The 24253-nt window shown below is 38.9% G+C and overlaps 1 protein-coding gene across 1 annotated transcript in view; it reads left to right on the top strand.

Moving 5' to 3' along the window:
• The window catches only part of LOC130927861 (zinc finger protein OZF-like), a 39759-nt gene extending 16092 nt beyond the window's left edge, over positions 1-23667 (top strand). Inside the window, exons 2-3 of the mRNA XM_057853958.1 lie at positions 7304-7417; positions 16407-23667. Coding sequence (XP_057709941.1) covers positions 7304-7417; positions 16407-17848 — 1556 coding nt within the window. The 3' untranslated portion in view covers positions 17849-23667. The remainder of the gene's footprint in view (positions 1-7303; positions 7418-16406) is intronic.
• Positions 23668-24253: the final 586 nt, after the last annotated feature.

Below are 24253 nucleotides of genomic sequence, written 5' to 3'. Positions count from 1 at the left end.
TGTTGTGCAGCTAAAGTGCTGCTAATGTGCACGAGAAGAGCTTTTTACATGCCTATCACTGATCAAACGTAAGTAGTCCTTTATTTAAAGAAAGTGTGTAGTGTTTACTTTGTAATCGTTGCATTAATATTTGACATAATACGAAACAAGATGTTTACTCACTTCCTCGTAAGTCCAATGGTCCCACAGTAGTAGGGCTTGGCCAATATATCCACGGTGAATGGGAAACTTTTGAAACTCCAATAAGGCGGACACACCTCTCCCTCATAAAGATTTTTCTGCAGCCATTTGGCTGGCGTGATGCGAAAAATAAACGTATTAATCCGCAAAATCAGCTAAATCCTTAGTCCTCATACACAACAGTACGGCTGTTTAGTGAAGAGGACGCCTTCTCCCGTACACGTCACAGCGCCCTCCTCCTCAATGCAAGACCGAAGCCGAAAGTCACTCATTTTCATGGCGCGGGATAAAAAAAAAAAACTAGATAAATATAGCGATCGCTTCCACACACATCCAAGTGATCCATATCATTCAGGAGCATAAAATACCACGTGTATTATGAAATAAACATGCTTTTTTGTGTCACCAGCACTTTAAGTCTTCCCAGCAAGATCCATGTCTAGAATTTTGTTTCTGGTCTGTCCTTTGACAGCTCTTTGTTCTTGGCCATGGTGGAGTTGGGAGTGTGACTGGTTCAGGGTGTGGACTGGTGTCTTTTGTACTGAGAATGAAGTCAAACCATTTATTGTGCTATTAATAGAGGTAAAGAGTGATGGACAGAGGAGCATCTTAAAGAAGTTACAGCTCTGTGAGAGCCAGAAATCTTGCTTGTGTGATAGTGACCAAATACTTCTTTTCCACCATAATTTGCAAATAAATTCTTTAAAAATCAGACAAAGTGATTTTCTGGATTTTTTTTCTCATTCTGTCTCTCATAGTTGAGGTATATCTATGATGATAATTCCAGGCCTCTCTCATCTCTTTACGTTGGAGAACTGGCACAATTGGTGGCTGACTAAATACTTTTTTGCCCCACTGAAAATAGAGAATGCAGCATGCCATACGAATTACCAATTTTTCATTTTAAAATATGCCACTCTCATACAAACTCACCTTATAGCATGATCTGACATTCGACTGTGGATATTCTCTCACTTCACACCAAGTAGGTAGGCTATTTCGCTAACTTTCAGACCCACATATGTCGTCTGTGGCAGGCATGGCTAGTAGATTTCAGTATTCGAGAGTCGATCAACCAATAAGCGAATAGTTCAACCCATGGCACCCATAGGAACGCGTCCTCATTTGAATTCCATTTCCACTTGCATGTTGGTGCTGACAATGAAATAAGTAAATATAAGGCAAAGCGCTTTTATTTATTGACATTTATTTCAATCAATATATTTATTTTTGTATTTATTCTTACATTTTTAATGTAATTTCTTATTTTTGTATATGTGTTCATTTTTATTTCTACTTTTATTTAATTAGCTGCCGTATTTATTTCCATTTTTTTTGGTACTTATTTTTAGTTTTTGTATCTTATTTCTTATTTTGTATTTATAGTCGTTTATATTTTGCCTTTTATTGATGTATTTTTAATTACTTTTATTTTCAATTTTGGCAGTTTTGGTCCTCCATTGCCTCTACGGTCTTCGGGGGACCGAAAAGGCAAGATGTATATACGTAATCTTTTTTTAAACCTAAGCTTTCAAAAGCGACAACAACTAGTGAGCAAGAACCAAAGATTGAAAAATGTGGACCATGAAACGAGACCACCATCAAAATGGTGAGCTGATTTTTAATTTTCCCCACTAAAGATGCTAATTGTACAACAGAGCCGGTGTCTTGCTAATGTAGTTACCCCCATCAAAAATTGTGTCCCCTGGCCGCGGGAGCGCGCACACACACATATTAGTGATGAGTTATGCTGACTTAAACAATGAATTGAAGCCAGAAAAGAACCACAGTTATATTTTGGACATCAAAGTTTCTTAAACTGGAGAAACGCCATACAGGACTTAAATTACAGAAATACCAGTTATGGGTCACCCTATGAGTAAAACAGTGAAACATTGCGTTTTTTCACTTTCAGAAAAAAAGTTTTTTTTAATGGATGTGCCATGTTTTAAAACCTCGGTGATAACTATATCACCAAAACAGGAAAATCAAGCAAATCAGTGCAGCGCAGTTGCTCCGCCCAGGGGATACAATTTTTGACTGGGGTAACTACATTGGCACAACACCGGCGGGCGTACGATATTAAATGGATGACAATCTTGGCGAAAAGTATAGCGTAAGGATCCTGATTTGAAATTCCCCTCAAGAATGATGGGAAACAAAAAAAAAAACGCTCATTTTCAACTTATAATTATAAATATTCTTGTAAGTTAATTTTATTGCTGACACTGCGTATCGGGGTCATCAACATGTCGTGTCCCCCTCCGCCTCAAACTCCGCCTATGTAAAACATTGAAAATAATGCAATACTTAACATTGTTTCACATATACTTTAGTGCATTAATACACAATTATTAATGCATACTGGTCTCAGTACATGAATATACTGTACTGTGTTCTACCAAATTGGGAAACATTGCTCTGTGAGTCATTGGGTGCTGCGAACCGAACTAAGTACGGTGTTATTTAACGTTAGTGTTGAAATTCGCCCCCCCCGCCCAAGACGCACGGAAACAGCGACAGCCAAAACAAGTGCCGCTCGGCCGATGCTGCCTCCGCGCGCGCTAACCGGGAAGGCAGAACTTTGTGCGTTCTCTTCTTATTTTTAACCCTTTGTACTGACTCCATGTTTCAAAAGTTTGTAGAACACTCACCGAAAACAGGTTGACAATTTATTCGTCGACAATGGTAAAAAACAAGGCAAAAACAGACGATGGAGGGACAATTCTGGATCCAAAACAAGGCTACACGTTTCCAAGCAGCAAAAATCTGTGTTATCTCAGTGTCCAGTCTTTTTAAAGTCCTTGATGAAGCGGGCCGTGCTGAAGGTGTGTCCGAAGGTGTGTCTGGGTGTTGCTTTTGGGTCTTCCCCTCTGTGACCGGTTTTGGGCGGCTTAGGTTCGTGCGCGGATGGGACGCCCGCTATCAACTTTGTTGTCCGGGCTGGCTTGTACTTGTTTTAGGACAAAGCGCTTTGTCCTTGGAGTTTGCTGGGAGAGCTGATTGCAAGAGTTGGTGCGTGGTGGTGTTCGTGACGCACGCGTTGGGCTTCTGTGATAAGACGGCATTGTGTATCTCTTCTATTTCTTCTCATTAAACTATGGAGTGCTATTTATTTTATATTAGTAGTGCAGTCCTACCGTAAATATGAAAATGATACTATTTCCTGATAAATTATATTACGTGTGTTAGAGTAATGCAAACAGATAGACGGTGCCTACAAGAACCTGTACCATTCTTTCTCATCTCCCCCTCATTAGCCCGGATAAGGTGATTCCCTTTACTGTGTCAAAGGGCACGTAGTGGAGTCTGCTTAAACAATAGTTAGATGAATGTGTTAGACTAATGCAAACAATTATATGGTGTGTGCGATGACGGTATCTTTTCCCTTGCCTGGTACACCAGACTCACCGCTGTTCCAGCTATTGAGTCTGGCCACCATTCAGCGGACACAATTTCCAGGGCGGCGCAAGCCACAGCAAACAGACAGCGGAGTGGACCAATCAGCGACGGGCAGACGTGACGTTAATAAAACGACGAGGGCAGGACGAGGGACTTGTGCGCAGAAATAAACATACGAGGAGAGCGGAGTTTATTCAACATGGCTAGCGCGAGACAGACTGTTGTCAATGACTCGTGTCGATGTGTTTTTGGTCATTTAAAACTGATTTTACCGTGGATTGGAACATATTCTCGGCTCTCCTGTTCACCATCTGTGTTGTTGTGGAGACGACTTCCGACTCGCAAGAGTGACGTTGCTCTTTAAGAACACGTCACGCAAATAAACGAATCTGATTTGTCGATTGATTTTGTACCTGCTCGAGAGGCCGGTAATGGGCTGGTTCCCAGACGTTTCTCTCAATGTTTGAAAAATACAGGGAGAACAGTCTGGCCAGCCAGGCAATCTTTTCCCTTCATTAGGTACCTATTATTAATCTTAAAATAGGCATACTGGTGCCTCAGAAGTATTGCTTCACCAGAGTTAACTACTAATGAATACTTTTTGGACCCTTTTTGTCAAGTGCAGCAAATGTGTCCCTTTACTAAGAAATCATAAATCCTTAGGTGCCTCCCCTTATCCATAATTAACCATTACTGAATGCTTTTTGGACTCTCATTGTAAAGTGAACCACATGTAACCCTTGGTTAGCAAATAAAGGGAACCATTAAAAGTTCAAATGAATGAAGTTGAAGCAATCACAACCAGAGATTTGTGCATATTTGATTGAAAACAAAAATTATTCGAGGTGACATCTTCAACAGTTAGATGCAAAAAATGCACTTTGGTACTTAACCATTAGTTACTGTCTGGTTATGCATTAAGCAATTTTAATTAATATATTATTCATTCTTAGATAAGGGCTAATATGAATTATTATAATTTTACTGAAATATTATTGTGTAAAGATTAGAGATGTCCCGATCCGATATTTGGATCGGATCGGACGCCGATATGGGCAAAAAAATGCGCACCGGTATCGGAACACGGAAAAATTCCGATCCAGACTTCTGATCCAGTTTTTTTTCCAAAGCCCGGTCCGGGTTTTCCAGCGCACTGATTTACATAATCCATTCCAGCGTTTGCTTTGGTTTCCCTAAAATCCGGTCCGCATTTTATGGCACACCTTCAACACACTACATTTACATTACCGTCTCCCAATTTACCGAGAGACTATCGGTAAAAATGTCAGCTGTGTGGGATCATTTCACCTTAAAGGACGACAAAGACGAAGAGGCAGAGTGCAACATATGCCACAATAAAGTCAAGCGTAGTGGTAAAGCTGTAAGAAGTTTTAATACAACCAACCTAATCAAGCATTTAGCGAAATACCACCACAAACAATATGAGGCCTATGTTAAGAAAACAAGAAGGCAAAAGACAAAAAGAAAGGTCCTACGCAACTAACACTGGCAGAAACTTTTACTATGCGTGACAAACTGGCACTCAACAGTCCCAAAGCCCGGGGAATAACAAGAGTCATTGCTGAAGAATTCATTCTGGATGACGAGCCGTTATCTCACGTGAATAAAGACGCACCATCCAACACTTAGAACCACGGTACAACATGCCCAGCCGTCATTACATCCTTGAGTGATTCGGCCGTGGAAGATTCGAGAACGATTCACAAACATCCAAATTCCGATGATTGAAATATGTCAAGTAAAGCGGAACTAATACACAGCGCGGTCTTCGGGACGCAATGAGAAACTGACTGCATTGCGCCCCGAAAATAAACATAATGCTTGTTTAGATCCGGGTAATGCCAATGCTCAACTCACGGCTTTAGCTCAACTCATGCCGCTGGATAAAAAAACACAAGATTACCTGACTTCTGCTGACAGCCGCTACAAACTACGTCGACGTCGTTTTACTGGAGATAATAGATAATACATATCATATGTGTATAGAACTAGATGCTCCACGACAGACTCGACTGCGTTAGCAACATTGAAGTATTGAAAACCAGATCCGTTAGTAAACAGCCGCCATCTTAAAGCAGAAGACTTCCCTAGTAGGCTGTTGTGAACCTTCCAAGCGAACCTAATTAACTTTTTATCTAAAATACTCCTAAATCAGCAAAATTTTGTCTTGAATCTATCTTCAAAACAGTTTTAAAACTTTCACATGTCGAAAGTTGACAGAAGGGAAATTATGGAATAACGGGAGCAATTTTAACATCCTTAACAGTTGATTCGCAAAATTAAATGAATTCAATGTAGTTTAAAGCTGCTGATACAGAATGGGGACTTGAGTATTTTATTTACTGTTTTAAAATGTTAACTTGATACTGAAATAGTCGTTTATTTAAACCTGAGAGGCTTTTTATACAATTTTTGTAACTAATGCACGAAACATTAAAAGCATCTTAATAGCTTGGAAGATTTGTGGGATTTTCCACTGATGTTGTTTGTTTGTTTTGCTTTTTTAAGACAGTTTACAATATTATTTGCACGTTTTACTGACTGACTATGCCATTTCTGTTTGTTATTTATAATGTTTTGTGTTTGTCACTGAATAAAAAGGTCAGTTTCTTGTTACCAACCGTTGTGTGTTATTCAAACTCACCTAATTCAGCTGGCTAGTTGTTATCAAGAGTACTAACACCTTTTTCAACATGAGTCTGACAACTAAGTAAGGAGGCTAAATAACTTTAAACTTTAACACATGCTCAGATAGATCGGTATCAGATCGGAAGTGCAAAACAATATCGGGATTGGATCGGAAGTGCAAAAACCTGGATCGGGACATCCCTAGTAAAAATGCATTAATTAATGTTAAATTAGGAACCCTTTTTTGTAAAGTGTGACCATATTTTCCAGAGCCAATTCAAATTGCATTGTGAGAACCTTTTTTTTTTCTTCTAAAGATTGGTCTACCTGTCACGAGTCAAAAAACTATATACAACAACAGAAAACAGTGCATCTAACGCGAATGTTATGTCATTTTTAGAATTGAATTTGAAAAATTAGTTTTGCAGCTCCAAAAATCGTTACAGTATAAATTTATGTCATTTATGTACCTCCAGCTTTATGTCATTTCAAACAAATAGCAATTATGCATGACAACAAATATAACAATAATAAAACCTGGAAATTATTCAACAACAAAAAATATCAATATCCAAAAATATTATTATAAGAAAAAAGTGGGAATTATTCACGTCCAAAACTATTTATGATATGTGATTTCAGGCAAATATTTAAAATATAGTAGAAAAAAAAGTGGCAGTTATTCACAAGCAGCAAAAATACAAAATTTCCCTTTTACTTGGCTATGACCAGTGGAGCAGTTTTTTGCCTTTCCACATTTTTGGCAACGGTATTAATAATTTTCTTCATATCACCTTTTCTTTGGGGCTTCCTCTCTTGCCTCTCGCTCCTGGTCTTCAAGAGTGGAAGTTGAGTTGAGTGGAAATGTTAACAGTAGTGCTGTCAAGGGATTCTAAGTTTGAATCGCATTTAATGTGATGTCAAGCTTTTTGAATGACTTTTTGTGCTGGATTTGAAGACAACAAGTAACAAATAAACAAAAAATGGCAAGGATGAATTTTCTCCAACAGAAATCAACTTTGGGGACACAAGTTTGCAAATGAAGAAATAAGATTTGTTTGCGGTCTTGCAGATCTGTATGTCAGCCACGCCCATTATCCTGAGCACCCGGAGTTTGCATGCATCAAGGACGAGGAGGAAGAGTCGCCATACATTAAGGAAGAGGAAGAGTTCGGACACATTAAAGGTCATCCCAAGCATTGCTTTTTCCTCATTAGTACAGAAATGTTTTTCAGTCTAATATCGTATTTTTCATTCCTTCTATAACGTGGTGTTGCTTACTTAGTGGCTGTGCAATGGACTCGTTAGCTGACATAAGGTTCCACCACTGCATCGACAAATTGAAAGATTTCCTTCTACGTAAATGATTTGCTTTTCTTGAAGTAATTATATTATGTATGTTATATACATACTATATCTATATATATTACTCGCAATACAATGTAGAAACTGATCAGGGATAAGTAATATTTGCAAAATAAAAATGAGTATACGATACATAAAAACGGAACTTAACAGAACCAAAATTGAATAGTTTATGAACTGCATTTAAATCATTAAAAAAAAAAAAAAAAAAAAGGCTAAGAACCACTGAGTAAAATTAAATTAATTTTACAAAAAAGTCAAAAGTGCAAAACATTGATCGATTCTACTCATTAGGAGGTCTTAGTTTTAACCACCTGACTTACATAACCGCCCAAGGCATTTTTGAAAATGAGGGATTTTTTTTCAGGTTTTTTTTACGACCAGTCACCTATTTTAATGTTTGTATGTTGTAATGATTTATTTATTTATTTTACTAATCTAGCAGTTCAATTTTTGTTGACACTTAATTATTCACAAAAACATTTTAGAACACTTAATTAACTTTAACTTTATAAAAGTACAAATAAACACAAATAACAACACTAAATCGCAAATAAACAATGAGGACAAATGCTGAAAGCATTAACTAGTGCAAAAGAATGAAATGTAAAAAGATTCAGAACACTGTGACTTCCTTTCCAACATGATTCAAAACACTTCTTTAAAAAAAATACATATTTAAAATACGAAGCATTAATATCATACATTACATGTGCATACATAATGTTATAATATAAAATAAGATTAGTGTAGGCATGGATTATAACAGGCCAGTGTTTCCATTTTTTTTTTAAATCACACAAAGTGGATACGCCATTCAAGAAAAGTTAAGGGCAAGTAAATATTTCTGGTGATGAAAAACTTTGTTCTGTATCCACAAGGACAACGCCCACTTGGTGATGATCATACATACTTAACTGAAAAATAGTCCACTATTTTCACTTAATTGTACCCACTTGAACGCCACAAACTGTATGTAAAAAATAAAATGTTGCCCATCAGGAGTGATTTGTTCGAGGATTCATTTATTCGCAATAATTTTCCTTTTTGTTTACACATGAAACTGACTCGCCTCATAGTTGGCAATAATTCCTCAAAATAAATGCTATCTGCACGGTATCTTTGCTTTTAACTAAAGATGCACCGATACTAGTATCGGCAGGGGACGCCGATCCGGCCCGAAATGGTGGTATCGGTATCGGCGAGTACCAACAAAGACGGCGCCGATACCATTATAACATTTGACCGCAGCCTTTTTTTTTTCTCCTGGCGCTCACTGCACTCTGTCTCTGTGTTGTGTGATGACACGTGAACACCAAGCAGCTATCGCTATTGGCCTGCTCCAGACCAATGAGAACGGGCCAATAGCCACTCCTGACCAATGACAAGGCCGCTTGGCGGCGCCGACATGGCGGCGGTCTGGGAATTTTTCAAAATAGAAATCCCTTCAATTAAAATCAATGGCTGCATGCAAGATTTGCGACCTGAAAGTTTCGAGATTTGGAGTTAAATCGGCCAGTTTCAATACCTCGAACCTGATAAAACATTTGAAGACAAAACGTGAACGAACACAACGAGTTTGAGCCTGCAAGAGCAGGACTGCTATCCAGAGGAAGGGCACTGGACCGATGCAACAATCTCTGGTCAGTTCACTACGTCAACTTTACTTTGTCTTTTACTTAAAGAAATGCTGCAGTAATTTGGGAACTGTTTCCAAAGTAGGGTTGCCACCTTTCAGAAATAGAAATAAGGGACCCCCCCCCCACGAAAAAAGGAGGCTCATAGAGAGACAGGATGCTGTGGTCAATTATTATTACTTATAATTGTTAGCATCCGCAAATGCGGAAAGAAGGTTGGACCTCGAAGCGGACAACAAGCGGGCGATACGTACAAGGGTTTAATGATTGCAAACAAAAAATAACACGCGATCGCGGGATAGTAAAAATAACAAAAGGAGTCCGTGATAGCAGGTCAACGAAGCTCAATACTACAAACTCGAAGGTTAACTAAGACGATAGGCAGCGAGCCAAAAAGCCAAAATAAAAACACTCAAATACCTGCACAGGGTAGAGGTTACAAACGAGTGCAGCACACTAACAGAAAAAAACCCAATGCAGGGGCGTAACAAGCAAATGTAGCGAGCTAGATGTCAAATGGCGATCAGCAAAGCAAATATCTCGGCAGCCTTCTCTGAGCTCACCCGTGCTTAAATGCTGCGTTTATGAGCCTGCATTGGATTCAGGTACGACGTCAGGAACGCCCCCACTAACAGCCCAGCAACAAAACACAATCTAACCAGCAGCAGAATGTGACAATAATTTCATGAAAGTTGCACTGTTTGGCCTTTGAGAGGTTTAAAAAAGTTTACTCAATTCATTCAGAGTTTATTATTATGAACTTATTTTTACTTTCTTACTGTTGGGCTAGTATTATACTTTGTAATAGTCTTTTTCCTATTTTGCAAAGGTAAGCAACAGCCTGACAAAGCCTTGATAGCAATGATTTCACATCCAATTATCTAGCTCTTTGGGGTGGGGGGGGATTATATAAACGGGGTGGTATCTGTATTGGCCGATACTGCACAGCCAGGTATCAATATCGGTATCGGGGCCAAAAAATGGTATCGGTGCAACACTACTTTTAACCACGAATCGAGACTGTTTTACGTCCATATCTATGAAGAATTCAGGGATTTAAGCATTTATTAACAAAAATTTTCGCAAGAAAAGCTCTGTTTACATATGGCGCCTGCTAGCCTAATTCGCGAACATAGGATCATTGTACTTCGTCAATATACATAAAATAAACGCTAACTGCACAGTTTCGTTGCTTTTAACCAAGAATCGAGACTGTTTTACGTCCAAATCGATGAAGAATTCGGGGTTTTAAGCATTTATTCGCACGAATTTTCGCCAGAAAAGCTCTTTTTACATACGGTGCCCGCTAGCCTCATTCGCAAACAGTATATAGTGGTCTAATGATAATAAAGGGCTATTCTATACTATAATAAGTAAGGTTGTTCCGATCATGTTTTTTTGCTCCCGATCCGATCCCGATCGTTTTAGTTTGAGTATCTGCCGATCCCGATGTTTCCTGATCTGATTGCTTTTTTTTCCCTCCCGATTCAATTCCAGTCATTCCCGATCATTTTTCCCGATCATATACTTTTTGGCAATGCATTACGAAAAAAATGAATAAAACTCGGACGAATATATACATTGAACATACAGTACATAAGTACTGTATTTGTTTATTATGACAATAAATCCTCAAGATGGCATTTACATTATTAACATTCTTTCTGTGAGAGGGATCCACGGATAGAAAGACTTGTAATTCTTAAAGGATAAATGTGACTTTGTATATTGTGACTAAATATTGCAATCTAGTGGATTTTTATGAGCTTTCAGTAAATGATACTGCAGCCATTTAACTTCTGCCCAAATGCATGATGGGAAGTGCAACCATGACTGTGCGTAATGGTACCAATTTATATATCTTCTCAGCGTTGGGAGATAAAATAGGGTGTTAACTATTACATTTCTTCCCACGATATTTCTAATCGTTGAGAGAGGGATTGTAAGGCTTTAGCCAATTAAAAAAAGGCTTCAAAGGCTGCCAAAATTCTCTCTACTCATTTTACGTTGCCTTTTAGCTCTATGTATACGTAATACGGTGCCATTATAGATTGAACGCGACAATGCGTGATCGGGTAGTGCAGCGCATGCGTTAATTGCGTGAAATATTTTAATGTTATTACCGCCGTTAACGCGATAAATTTGACAGCCATACTTTAAGCCAAAACTAAAGACTCTGGATGACTGTAAGACATTTTGTCTGTAACGGTAAATACAATTAGAAAACGATTTAATTAAAAAAAAAAACATATATATATATATATATATATATATATATTAAAAAAGGCATGTCCGATATTTTTTTGCCGATTCCAATACTTTGAAAATGACGTGATCGGACCCGATCAATCGGGATGCCGAATCGGGATAGAATTTATTAGTAATCCATTTGCATATTATTTACAATTGATTCTGCATGTTTTCCTTAAGTATTAGGTTTCTGATGTCAAATTGAGTGATTCATTAATCTAATCTTATAAATCTACTAATTAATGGGGATTTTATGAAGGAACGACTTTGAATTTTTTTGATGCCGCTGCTCATGGAGACTCATATACGGCTAAGGTAGGTGCCTGTTTTGGTTTTAGGTCGGTAGCAGGTTTGGTCTTGAAAATATTTGAAGTTTATGAAAATAGGCCACCTACGAATCGGCCCCGTTTCCCGTGTGATGTCAATAGGTTATGAAGTCTATGGATGTTGCTGTCAAATAAAGTGTTACCTGGTTATATCTTTTCGTGTAAAGTCCCCATATTACAGTGAGAACAACTGCGACTTATAGTGTGGCTTATCAATGAACAGATGCCATTTTTGAGTCAAATTTAGTGGGTGATGGCTTATAGTCAGGTGCGCCTTATAGAACCCACTCACCAACGTCACACAATGACGTGTCGCTGTATCCGGCCACCATATAGACCCTACTCACGTGACGTCACAGCCACGCCCCCGCGCCATGTTGTCCGTATACTCGTCATGTTAATGCATTAGCGCTTCGTAAATTCCTCCTATTATGGCGTGTTTTTCTGCTCGTTACCATTAATAATCAAAATGGTGAAGTCGTGTGTGGCGGTCGGTTGCAAAAACAGAGAAGATAGACGGAGAGACTTGAAGTTTTACCGTATTCCGAGAGACCCGAAGAGGAGACCGAGATTGACTTCTGCAATTCGACGAGAAAACTGGGCTCCAAATGACTACCACAGATTATGTAGTAGTCATTTTATATCTGGTATATATTTAGAGGGTTTTGGGCTGGCAACCACAATTAAGATCATTGCAAGGCTAATCGCCGACAACATACACTCAGACGTTGTGAGTGAACTACCTGAAAATATATAATTATAAGGGGATAATCAGACAGTTGTCATACAATTAATTTACAATTTCACTATTGAGGTCAAAAGCCAAAAAATGAATTCAACTAGGGACAATCTGGAGTAGTGCTATCGCACTTCATATTTATTACATATTATTAGAGGTGTGCAAAATTTCCGATTCTTAGATTATTCGCGATTCGGCTGTGGAAGATTCGAGAACGATTCACAAACATCCAAATTCCGATTATTGAAATATGCCAAGTAAAGCAGAAGTACACACACTCAGCGCGCCGCGCGGTCTTCGGTATGCAATTAGGGACGGAGCAAGAGTAGCTAAACATCATGCTTCTCATTACCCGGCCCCTCGGGTAACGCCAATGCTCAACTCACGGCTCTAGCTCAACTCATGCCACGAGATTAAAAAAACAACAACAACATACCTGACTCCTGCCGAAAAGCTGCTACAAGCCACATTATGTTACGGTAGATATCATTTATATGGGACTAGATGCATTATAGGTTCGGTATAGTTACCAGCACATCTACAAAAAACTAGATGCGGGCGTTAGTAACGGCCGCCATCTAAAAGCAGTACACTTCCCTGCCAGGCTGTTGTTGCGAACCTTCCAAGCAAACCTAATTAACGTTTTATCTAAAATACTCCTAAATCGGTAAAATATTGACTTGAATCTATCTTTAAAATAGTTTTAAAACTTTTACATGTTGAAAGTAGACAAAAGAGAAATTATGGAATAACAGGAGCAATTTTAACAACTTTAACGGTTGATTCACAACATAAATTAATTGAAAGTAGTTTAAAGCTGCTGATATAGAATGGGGACTGGAGTTTTTTATTTACTGTTATTTTTGTATATTTGTTTACTGCTATATGTTAACTTGATACTCAAATAGTAGTTTGGTTTAGCCTGAGAGGATTTTTGAACAATTTTGGAACTAATGTACAAAACAAATTTAAAAAAAAAAAAAAAAAAAAAAAAAGGAGTGGGGTGCATCAATAATCGTTTTATAATCGAATCGGAGCCTCTGAATCGTAATCGTAATCGAATCGTTAGGTGCCCAAAGATTCCCAGCTCTACATATTATGTATGTATGTAGTGAGAGTGCTATCGCTAAACCATATAAACATTAAAAGCCCTAGCTCCATTGACAAATGACATGAAATACATTAGACTTGACAGTGGATGTTTGCAAGAACAAAAGATTTTGAATTGAAAATTTCGTAACTCACCTTCCGAGCACAAGATTCCTGCCGAATTTTTGTGTACGAGGACCTGTTTCACCCAACCAGCAACGTAGCATTTATAAGCCTCCAAGCTCTTGAAGTTTTTCAAACTTTCGTGAGAATAGGCTGATTTTGTGTGGACAAGATAGTTGTAAATATCAGGATAGCAGATGTCAGGCAAAGCCGGCGAAGCCAGCGGGTCGAAAAACATCGATTTAGGCATCAAATACGGATCTGGCGAATGGATAAACTGAAGCTTTTCCACGTAACGCCTTTTATGCAACGCATCCAATGAGTTTACAGCGTCAGATAACACCGGGGCTTCCATGAATTGCTCTATAACTTGCTCGACTAATTGAAAACAATGAGAATAGGTCTAAAAAATAGGTACAATATGGCGGCCGGAAACAGCGACACGCCCATTTTGTGACGTAGGTGAGTAGGGTCTATAGTCCGTCATTGTTTATCAGTATTCTCAATTATTTCAATTTGTCGTGCAATTTATAGTGCAATTCAGGGTGCTTTCAGACGTTGTAAACTCATTGGATGCGTTGCATAAAAGGCGTTATGTGGAAAAGCTTCAGTCTATCCATTCGCCAGATCCATATTTGATGCCTAAATTGATATTTTTCGACCCGCTGTCTTCACCCTCTCTGCCTGACATCTGCTTCCCTGATATCTACAACTATCTTGTCCACACAAACTCAGCCTATTCTCACGAAACTTTGAAAAACTTTAAGAGCAGCACTCTAAGCAACATTACCCCGTGTGACCCTTCACTTTCAATTTTCTAAAATGGCGACAATCAATAAAAAAAAAGTTGACCGCGATGGCCGACGTTTCAAGGATAGGTGGATATTGGACTATTTCTTCAATACAATACGCAACTACTGTGTCCGCCTCATATGCAAAGAGACAGTCGCTGTTTTCAAAGAGTTCGATGTGACGCGATATTACCAAACAAGACACGCTGACATGTACGACAACATTACAAGGAAGATACGCAGCGAGAAATTATAGCAACTTGAAGCTAGTTTAATTTCACAGCAGCAGTATTTCGCAAGAGCACGAGTGTCGAAAGAGAACGCCACAAAGGCGAGATTGTTGAAATTATGAATTTAAAAAAAAAAAAAAAAAAAAAAAAAAAAAAAAAAAAAAAAAAGCAAATGTGACACACAGAAGGGGTTGCTAAAAATTGTTTAAATATATTGTTCTACATAAATCAGCCAAGGTAGCCCCCCCACATTTTTACCACACCAAATCTGGCCCCCTTTGCAAAAAGTTTGGACACCCCTGTTTAACTGATGATCCGTAGACAAGGCCAGCTTCTTTCACTTGGTACCAGCTACATATTAAAAAAATAATGATGGCGGAAGAAATAAACATCTTGAATTTGAAACTGTATGTTGTCGGCGATTAGCCTCGCAATGATCTTAATTGTGGTTGTCAGCCCAAAACCCTCTAAATATATATTAAATGCATTTTACCAGATATAAAATGACTACTACATAATCTGTGGTGATCGTTTGGTGCCAGTTTTCTCGTCGAATTGCTGCAGTCCATCTCGCTCTGCTCTCCGGGTCTCTCGGAATACGGTAAAACTTAAAGTCTCCCCGTCTATCTTCTCTGTTACTACAACCAACCGCCACACACGCCTTCACCATTATGATTATTAATATTAACGAGCAGAAAAACACGCCCTAATAGGGGGAATTTACGTAGCGGTAATGCGTAAACACGACGAGCTGATGGACAATATGGCGCGGAGGTGTGGTTGTGACGTCATGTGAGTGGGGTCTATAGTCCGAAAATTACGGCAATTGGGTGATGAGTCTAATAATTTAGAAATATTTTGTAAACATACTAACAAGTACACCAACATACACAGGCATAGTGCAGTGACAATAGAAAACATTTAATCGTAATAAAATGCTTATATTCAACAAATAAATATTAGACAAGCACGTAATTGACTTTACCAGTTATTCATTGCTTCCAACTGACAGGTTAGCTCCACGCATAAGACTGCAGTCAGCCAGTTTTGTTTTTCGGCGTACGCGCCCTTAAAGGATCAATTAGTTTTCTCCGAGACCAACGTGACGTTATTTCTTTTGATTCGTAGCCGTAAACTTGAAATAGTCCACAGGCAAGATTCCTATTCGTCGAAAAGAGAGTTGTATTCATGCACCCACAAAAAAAAATCTGACGTCTGAATTTGGTGGTTACAAACACGAATGTGTAAATAGGAGGACCATTTTTTATATACGAACACGAATGCAAGTATAAATGTTTTTGCTTCAATAATGTTTGCAATACGCTGTTTTAATGACGTCATCACAAGAGGACTATAGTTCTTCACACGATTCGTCTTCAAAACATTTAAACCGAAATTGCACTTACAGCTTTTTTTGGCTGATAGTTTTTGGCACCGAATTTTCGGACGCATCTCGATGCGAAACAGTGTCTCTTGAGCCTCAAAATGAAACCGCATATTTTTTTGATAAATATTTTAAAACCGCACCATGCACTGAATGCACGAAACCGCAAGGGATCACTGTACTCGTTTAAAACACAGTGGTAGTCCATAAGATATATCAATGGTTTCGTTGTGTCTTGCAGTTTTCAGAAAACATCTTGGTGCTGAGCGGCAGGAGCCAGAGTCTCCTGGCGTTAAAGAGGATGTTGAGCTCCCCCAAATCAAAGAGGAGGAGCCAGAGCCCAGTCAACAGAAGCAACTTTCAATCAAAAAGGAGGAAGAAGAGCTGCCATGCGTAAAAGCGGAGAAAGAGGAGGAGCACATCACTAGGTCAAATGGTGAGCCCTTGAAGAGTGAAGATGGTCCGAGTGAGACTGGCGGGGGCGCAGAGCCTCCAAGTGGTTGCAGCAGCAGCTCAACAGAAGGATTGCGAGCAGACAATTTCATCACTCCAGACAGAAGTGGCACCACATCACACTCGCCTTACAATGACCATGGTCATAAGAAATCTCACAGTGACGACAAACTCTGCAAATGCTCTCAGTGTGAGAAAACCTTTGCTGCCAAGCAAACTTGTCATGCGCATATGAGGAGGCACACTGTAGAAAAACCTTTTTCCTGTTCTGTTTGTGGTCAAAGATTCGCTAGAAGAAAAACCTTAAAACAACACACAAGAACCCACACTGGCGAAAAACATTTTTGCTGCTCAGTTTGTGGTCATAGATTCTCTCAAAAGCAACACTTACAACGTCACGAAAGAACCCACACTGGCGAAAAACCTTTTTCCTGCTCAGTTTGTGGTCAAAGATTCGCTCAAAAAATAACTTTAATACAACACACAAAAACCCACACTGGCGAAAAACCTTTTTCCTGCTCAGTTTGTGGTCAAAGATTCGCTCAAAAAATAACCTTAATACAACACACAAGAACCCACACTGGCGAAAAACCTTTTTCCTGCTCAGTTTGTGGTCAAAGATTCAGTCACAAGGGCACCTTAAAAAAACACACAAGAACCCACACTGGCGAAAAACCTTTTTCCTGCTCAGTTTGTGATCAAAGATTCGCTCAAAAGCATTCCTTGAACGTACACATAACAACCCACACTGGCGAAAAACGTTTTTTCTGCTCAGTTTGTGGTCAAAGATTCTCTCAAAAGCAATCATTGCAACGTCACGTAAGAACCCACACTGGCGAAAAACCTTTTTCCTGCTCAGTTTGTGATCAAAGATTCAGTCGAAAAAGCACATTAAAAACACACACAAGAACACACACTGCCGAAAAACCTTTTTCCTGCTCAGTTTGTGATCAAAGATTTAGTCGAAAGCAACACTTGAAAGTACACATTAGAACACACACTGGCAAAAAACCTTTTTCCTGCTCAGTTTGTGGTCAAGGATTCTCTCAAAAGCAACACTTACAATGGCACGAAAGAACCCACACTGGCAAAAAACCTTTTTCCTGCTCAAATTGTGGTCAAAGATTCAGTCAGAAGAGCACCTTAAAAAAACACACAATAACCCACACTGGCGAAAACCTTTTTCCTACTCAGTATGTGGTCAAAGATTCGCTCGGAAGGATCGCATGAAGAGACACGTGCGTGTTGGTGCGAGAAGCAGTGGCCAATGACTGTTTTGGCTGTCATCTATGCTGGCTTCATCAGATTTTGAACGCAGGAGAGGTTAGGGTTTTGATTGTTACTTACATCTGTAGCGCTGCAATGCGTGCTAGGAGGCATGTGTTGCCTATCAACATAAAAAAATCAACAAATAAGCCACAATGGACTATAAGCCGCAGGATTCGAAATGAAAGAAAAAATTTGCGGCTTATAATCTGGAAATTACGGTAGTTGTTTAACTACCACTCTTTCGAAGACTTTGGAGAGGAAGGGTAAATTACAAATAGGCCTGTAATTAGCCAAGATATCAGAATCTAGAGTAGGTTTTTTTCAACAGAAGATACGACATGGAAGCGAATATTGGCTGAATTATCTGTTTATAATCTGAAACAGGGTGATCACATGATGTCCTTTTCATCTGGCTTTTATTCACTAGTGTAAGATTATCTTGAAGTACAAACTGAAAGGTAATCAGAAAATGATCTGACAGTACTGGATTGTGTGGGTGGACAATGACGTCACTAATCTAAGCACCGTAGGTTAAGATTAGGTCCAGGTTGTGCTTGTGACTTTGAGTTGGTTTATTTACATTTTGAATGAAGCCAGTCCCATGTAGTGGGTCATCAAAGGCCTTACTAGGGGAGTAACCGTCATCATCAACATGTATATTAAAATCCCCTACAATTATAATTCTATCTCAGTTTAGCAAAATACTGGATATAAAGTCAGAAAATTCGAACAAAAACTGTTAGAAGTGACCAGGAGCCAATTTAAGCACTTCGGATTGTCTCCGCCGGGCGTCGTTACTGCCTGCGTGAATCACGATACGGCAGAACCTAGTCCTACTCTGCTGTAGAAGTCTAAAGTTTCCATCGATGTCACAGACTCTGGCCCCTAGGTAAAACCTGACAGACACCGCTGGGTGCTTCACGTCTCTAACTATGGAGCTTCCAATTACGAGAGTGTCTGGTTCAGCCGGTGTGTCGCTGAGGGGATCAAACCTATTGCTGACTTAAAACTGCTGGTGCACTAAGGTCGTGCGTTTACCACTGCGCTTCCCCCGTACAGTCACAAATCTATCCTTCATCTTCCCCGGCTGCATGGGGCTCGCTGGGGGGCTAACCACGCTAGCATTCTTACTACTACAAGCACGGCCTGCGGAGCCTGCTGCTACCTGGCTATAGCTAGGTTTAGCTTTAGAGTGCAGAGACGTGCTTCTAGCTCGGAAACCCTGGCCTCCAGCCCTGACACTAAACTACACTTCTTACTACTGCTACTATCCTTGGTGAAGGAGTCAGGGTGCTCACTGTACATATAGCACACTGAGCAGAAAAGACAGGGCAGGCAGAGGGTTAGCCATGGCTCGGTTAAGCTAGGCTAGTAAGGTAGAGCTAAAGAGGAGAGTTGTTGTTTTTTGAAAGAGAGAGAGAGTTGTTTTGATCCACGAGCAGGCGCTTTCGCTGTTAAATCGTTGGATAAAACCAACTGAGGAGCACTAGGAGAATAGTGACTAGCAACAATGCTAACAAACAAACAATACACTCACCTGGAGGGGTTTTCTCGTAGTGTTCTTACGACAAGAACTGTTTTTTTTTTTCTTGTAACGAGTCAAGTTTTGGGTTATCATTTTTGTTTAAATATCTAAATAAAACACACAGAATCATTTCTGTATTTAACTTTGCAGATTACATTTGTTTTGTGTTGAAAATGTTGTTGTTTGTTAATAACATGGTCACCACCTGACACCTTGCTTACTACAGGGGTCACAATGAATAGGGCGCCATTGGAACAGAAAAGTTCACTGTTGCCATTAGAGCTGTCCCGACTAGTCGACATAGTCGCCGTCATCGATGACGTAAATCCGTTGACGAACACAACATCCCGTCAATGGCTAATGAAGGGTTAAAAAAATATATGCGTGGAAAGTTCAGAATGTCGGACGCTTGGTATGCAAGCGGGGAAAGCGGCAAAAAGCCAAAAAAGCGCACCAGAGTCCAAAACATTGACTTATTTTTAAAGAAACAAAGGACGGTACACTGTTGTGTCCTGTCTCTTCAATGCCAAGCTTGGCTGCACGTCGGCCGTGAATTATAACGACAGGAGATTGTAAGTCTGTCTAACTAACTAATGACATGTTTTATTGACGTTGCTAAGCCTGTCGCGATATGCAATGAGTCCATTTTATCGCATGGTAAATAAAAATGAGGGCGGTCATTTTCACGGCTGCGATTTATCGCTGCGCGCGCGTGCGTGCATACATTTGTGCGTGCGTGCTGATGGCATATGAGTCTCCAGTTTTCTCCTCTCATCAACACGCTGTAGAATTAAAGTTCAGGCATACAAAAGAAGAAAACACATCTATATTAAACCCTATATACGTTAGCATTGCTACATTGAGGTGAATGGGGGAAAAAAGACGACCTACTTTAGCCGGCTTTAAAACAGGCAGCCTTCTCCAAAACTTGCAGTTAAAAGGTGACACTTCAAACATGAAAAATCGCTGGTTAACAGCATTTGCAAAAGGAAAAAAAAATCTATTACTGACATTACATGCAATGACAAAAAGTGTTGTTTTTTTTTTTTTGCGGAGTGTAAAGCTTAAATTAGCGGTTTAGCGAACGTACTTCCAGTGAACATTTCAAAATAAAAGCATGTAATGTTCGTCATATAAATAACGATTTCTGGAGTTAATCCCACATACTTCAGATTCTACACTAAGAATACCTTTAAAATGACACCCTTTATGAAAATTCTGATTGGCAATGAATAATTATTATAATACTATAATATTAATGCTAGGTATTTTTTAAAAGAATTGTTTTGAATCATTTTGGAAAGGTGAAGAAAGTGTTCTGAATCTGTTTACATTCCATTCTTTTGCACAAGTTAATTCTGTCAGCATTTGAACTCATTGTTTATTTGTGATTTATTATTGTTATTTATCTGTTTATTTGTACTTTAATCAAGAATTTAAGTGTTCCAAAATGTTTTTGTGAATTGACAAGCGTCAAAAAAAATTTCATTGCTAAATTAGTAAAAAAAAAAAAAAAAAAAAATTTAAAGGTTAGTCAACTAATCGTAAAAATAGTCGGCTGACTAATCGGGAGAAAATGAGTCGTTTGGGACAGCCCTAGTTGCCATTGTTTTTTGTAACAAATTGTACACAAACTTCCTCGTCTGTGTTGGATCCATATTATACGGCTCGCAGTTTCATTACAAAATTAAGCAGCATTAATTATATCATACTCTCCCTTTCAAACTACACTTTTTACATTTAATATTTGAAACAGAAGACCCCAAATTCCAAAAATTCTAAATCATTCAAAATACTGTCATTAAATTAATATGGAAAATTACATTATATTGTTCAATATTGCAAAAATACTAATTATAAAGCATTAATTCTTTAGTATAGTAGTGTTGAGCTCCTAAGGGGACATGGAAGAAGAAGAAAAAAGACGGAGAGGAAAATAAAAACGTTGACGTTTAAAAAATGAAAAATAAATTTTCAAAAAAGGGGCCCCCAAAGGGACATGGAAGATTTTTTCCTGTCAAATGAGTTGCGTGGGAATAACGTTAACATGGAGCAAAAATGAATTTTCACTACACAAAAACAGTGACATTTACTAAAATTCAACTTGGAGGTCGAAAATGAACATGATTATGATGATAGTTCTATAATAGTGTCCAGTGGCTCTAGACCAGGCATGTCCAAAGTCTGGCCCGGGGGCCAAATGCGGCCCATGGTCAAATTTCATCTGGCCCCCAGCCTCTGTCATAAAATCAAAAACGTCTGGCCCGCACACAGACTTAATAAATTGATCAGCAGTACTGCTACCTGCATATGAAGTAGCTTTCACACTAAATGCTGCTCCTCATTTACCCACTAAAAGGCAGCATTACTCTAAGCAACATTACCTCGTGTGACCTTTTACTCCCAATTTTCTAAAACAATCAACTAAAAAAAAGTTAACTGCGACGGCCGACGCTTCAAGGATAGGGTGGAAATTGGACTATTTCTTCACTAAAATACGCAACAACTGTGTCTGCCTCATTTGCAAAGAGACAGTCGCTGTTTTTAAAGAGTTCAATGTAGGGCGATATTACCAAACATGACACTCTGACATGTACGACAAGATTAGATACATAGCAAGAAATTGAAGCAACTTGAAGCTAGTTTAATGTTACAGCAGCAGTGTTTCGCAAGAGTCGAAAGCCTAGCCACAAAGGCTAGTTGCGAGATTGTTGAAACAATAAAGCAAATGTAACACACATGATGGCTTGCTAAAATTTGCTTAAATACATTGTTATCCGTAAAGTATGTCAGCCAAGGTCGGCCCCCCACATTTTTACTACACCAAATCTGGCCCCCTTTGCAAAAAGTTTGGACACCCCTGCTCTAGACTGTAGAGTCCAGAAAGGAAATCTATCATTGGTGTCGTCAAATAGGTAGTATATGAAAATATGAAAAGAAGGAATAGAGAGAGAAAAGACTATGAAAAGGGGGTGTTAAACCGAGGCTTATTGGACCTTTAAGTTTTCAAATGTGTTCATGTGTCATTGCGCTGTCTAGCTGTGGGGATTTGCACAATAATACATGGGCACTTATATTTCCAATACCAGAACTATACCGCCGGCTTGTTCACGAATGGAGACACGAGAGTTCTTGTTTAACTGATGTTTACTGTTGTCTTGCTTTCACCACAGACCCACCGTAGAACTGGTGATACAATGAAGTGATGAACAATTGAATAAATGAACATATACAAAATCTAAAACACAAATGAAAATATACATACCACTTTGGCCTGCTCATGAACAAACAGGGAAGTCTACTTGACTTATTTAGCTTTTATATGGCTTACTTTCAGCAACTCGGAGGAGCTAGTGCTGCTTATGCTACAGCTTGCTGCATCGGACTTTCACTTCCTCCTTGGAAAACAGGACGCGACCTGATTGGTTGTGTGTTCACTGCAATTAAACTTGGAAATGTAACAATTTTAGTTTAACCTTTCAACGAATTATTATTAACAATGTACTTCCATGAATTGTAAAATGACAACAGGAAAATAAAAATAATGCACACAAAAAATATTAAGTTGCATGTCTTGTAAAAAGATAAATTAACTTTAGCGACTCAACAGCTTCGCTTGCTGGCGAAACAAAGTTGCGGGACAACTTGACAGCTGTTACAAGAACTCCAGGTGAAATAGAACGCTGTCTTTATAGTACCCTACTAGTATGGCGTAAACTATCCGGATGCATGTGTACTGCCATCGTGCACGCCTTGTATGGAGATAACGCACGAGCATGACAAATTTGGACGAATGAATTGGATGAAAAGAATACTCAAGTGATTAGTAACATTGTGAGTAACTGCTTACAATGTCAGATTGATTTTAAATACAGTGGTGCCTCTACATACGAAGTTAATTCGTTTGAGGACCTTGTTTGTAAGTCGAAATGGTCGTATGTCGAGCAGGATTTTCCCATAAGAATACATAATAATTCCATTAATTCGTTCCACAGCCCAAAAACCTACACTAAATCCTTAATAAATACTGCTGTTACTATTGCAAATAGTAGTTACAAAGAGCAAAACAAATAAATTATGAATACAAATCAATAATGATAATATAATATTAGTAATAATAATAATACCTGTAATAATGTAACGAACCGAGTTCTAATGTGGCAGACTTTTTTGTTGTTGTACCTGAACGCACCATCGGGCTGACGTGACAGTGAGCGCGGCTCTACATTCTGTTTTGATGCTAGAAGAAGAGAAGAAGAAGAAAAACGAAGGGGGGGGGGGGGGCGATTGACATCTAAAAAGGGCTCCTTAAGGTACATGGAAGATTTTTTTTATCTGTCAAATCAGAAAAAAACACAGAAATAAAAAAATTTATAAAATTCGAAGGATTTTTTTCTTTTTGTCACATTGAAGCAAAAAAAAAAAAATAGGGTGGGGGGCGAGTTAACATCAAAGCAAAAGAAAAAAAAAAACCATCTTGTAAGCTAATCGGCCTCCAGGTCAGTTAGAGTTTTGGAAGTCGAAGCAGGACGACTTGGAAGGGTTCTTGCGGTTAAGAGATATCCCTCACGTGGATATTACGCGCATGAAAAGAGACAAGGTGCGTATTCTCACTGTCAACGTTATCAATGTCAAAACAGCAGCATGGACATGGACACCTCATGTTGCCGCTACCGTTCTGTCTGTAATGTAAATTAGGTTACAGCATGTATCGTTAAAGGGTATGACAACACCCGGGGAAATGCTAATATTCCATCCTTTATCCATCAACGCATGCCTTTTGAATTCATATCATGCCACTTTGTGTAATTACACACATCGCAACACCAAAAAAATGATAG

Source organism: Corythoichthys intestinalis, chromosome 13 (genome assembly GCF_030265065.1).
Source record: "Corythoichthys intestinalis isolate RoL2023-P3 chromosome 13, ASM3026506v1, whole genome shotgun sequence".
Lineage (NCBI taxonomy): Eukaryota > Metazoa > Chordata > Actinopteri > Syngnathiformes > Syngnathidae > Corythoichthys > Corythoichthys intestinalis.
The sequence above is the reverse complement of the archived record's forward strand: the minus strand, read 5'-3'. Positions and strand labels throughout refer to the sequence as shown.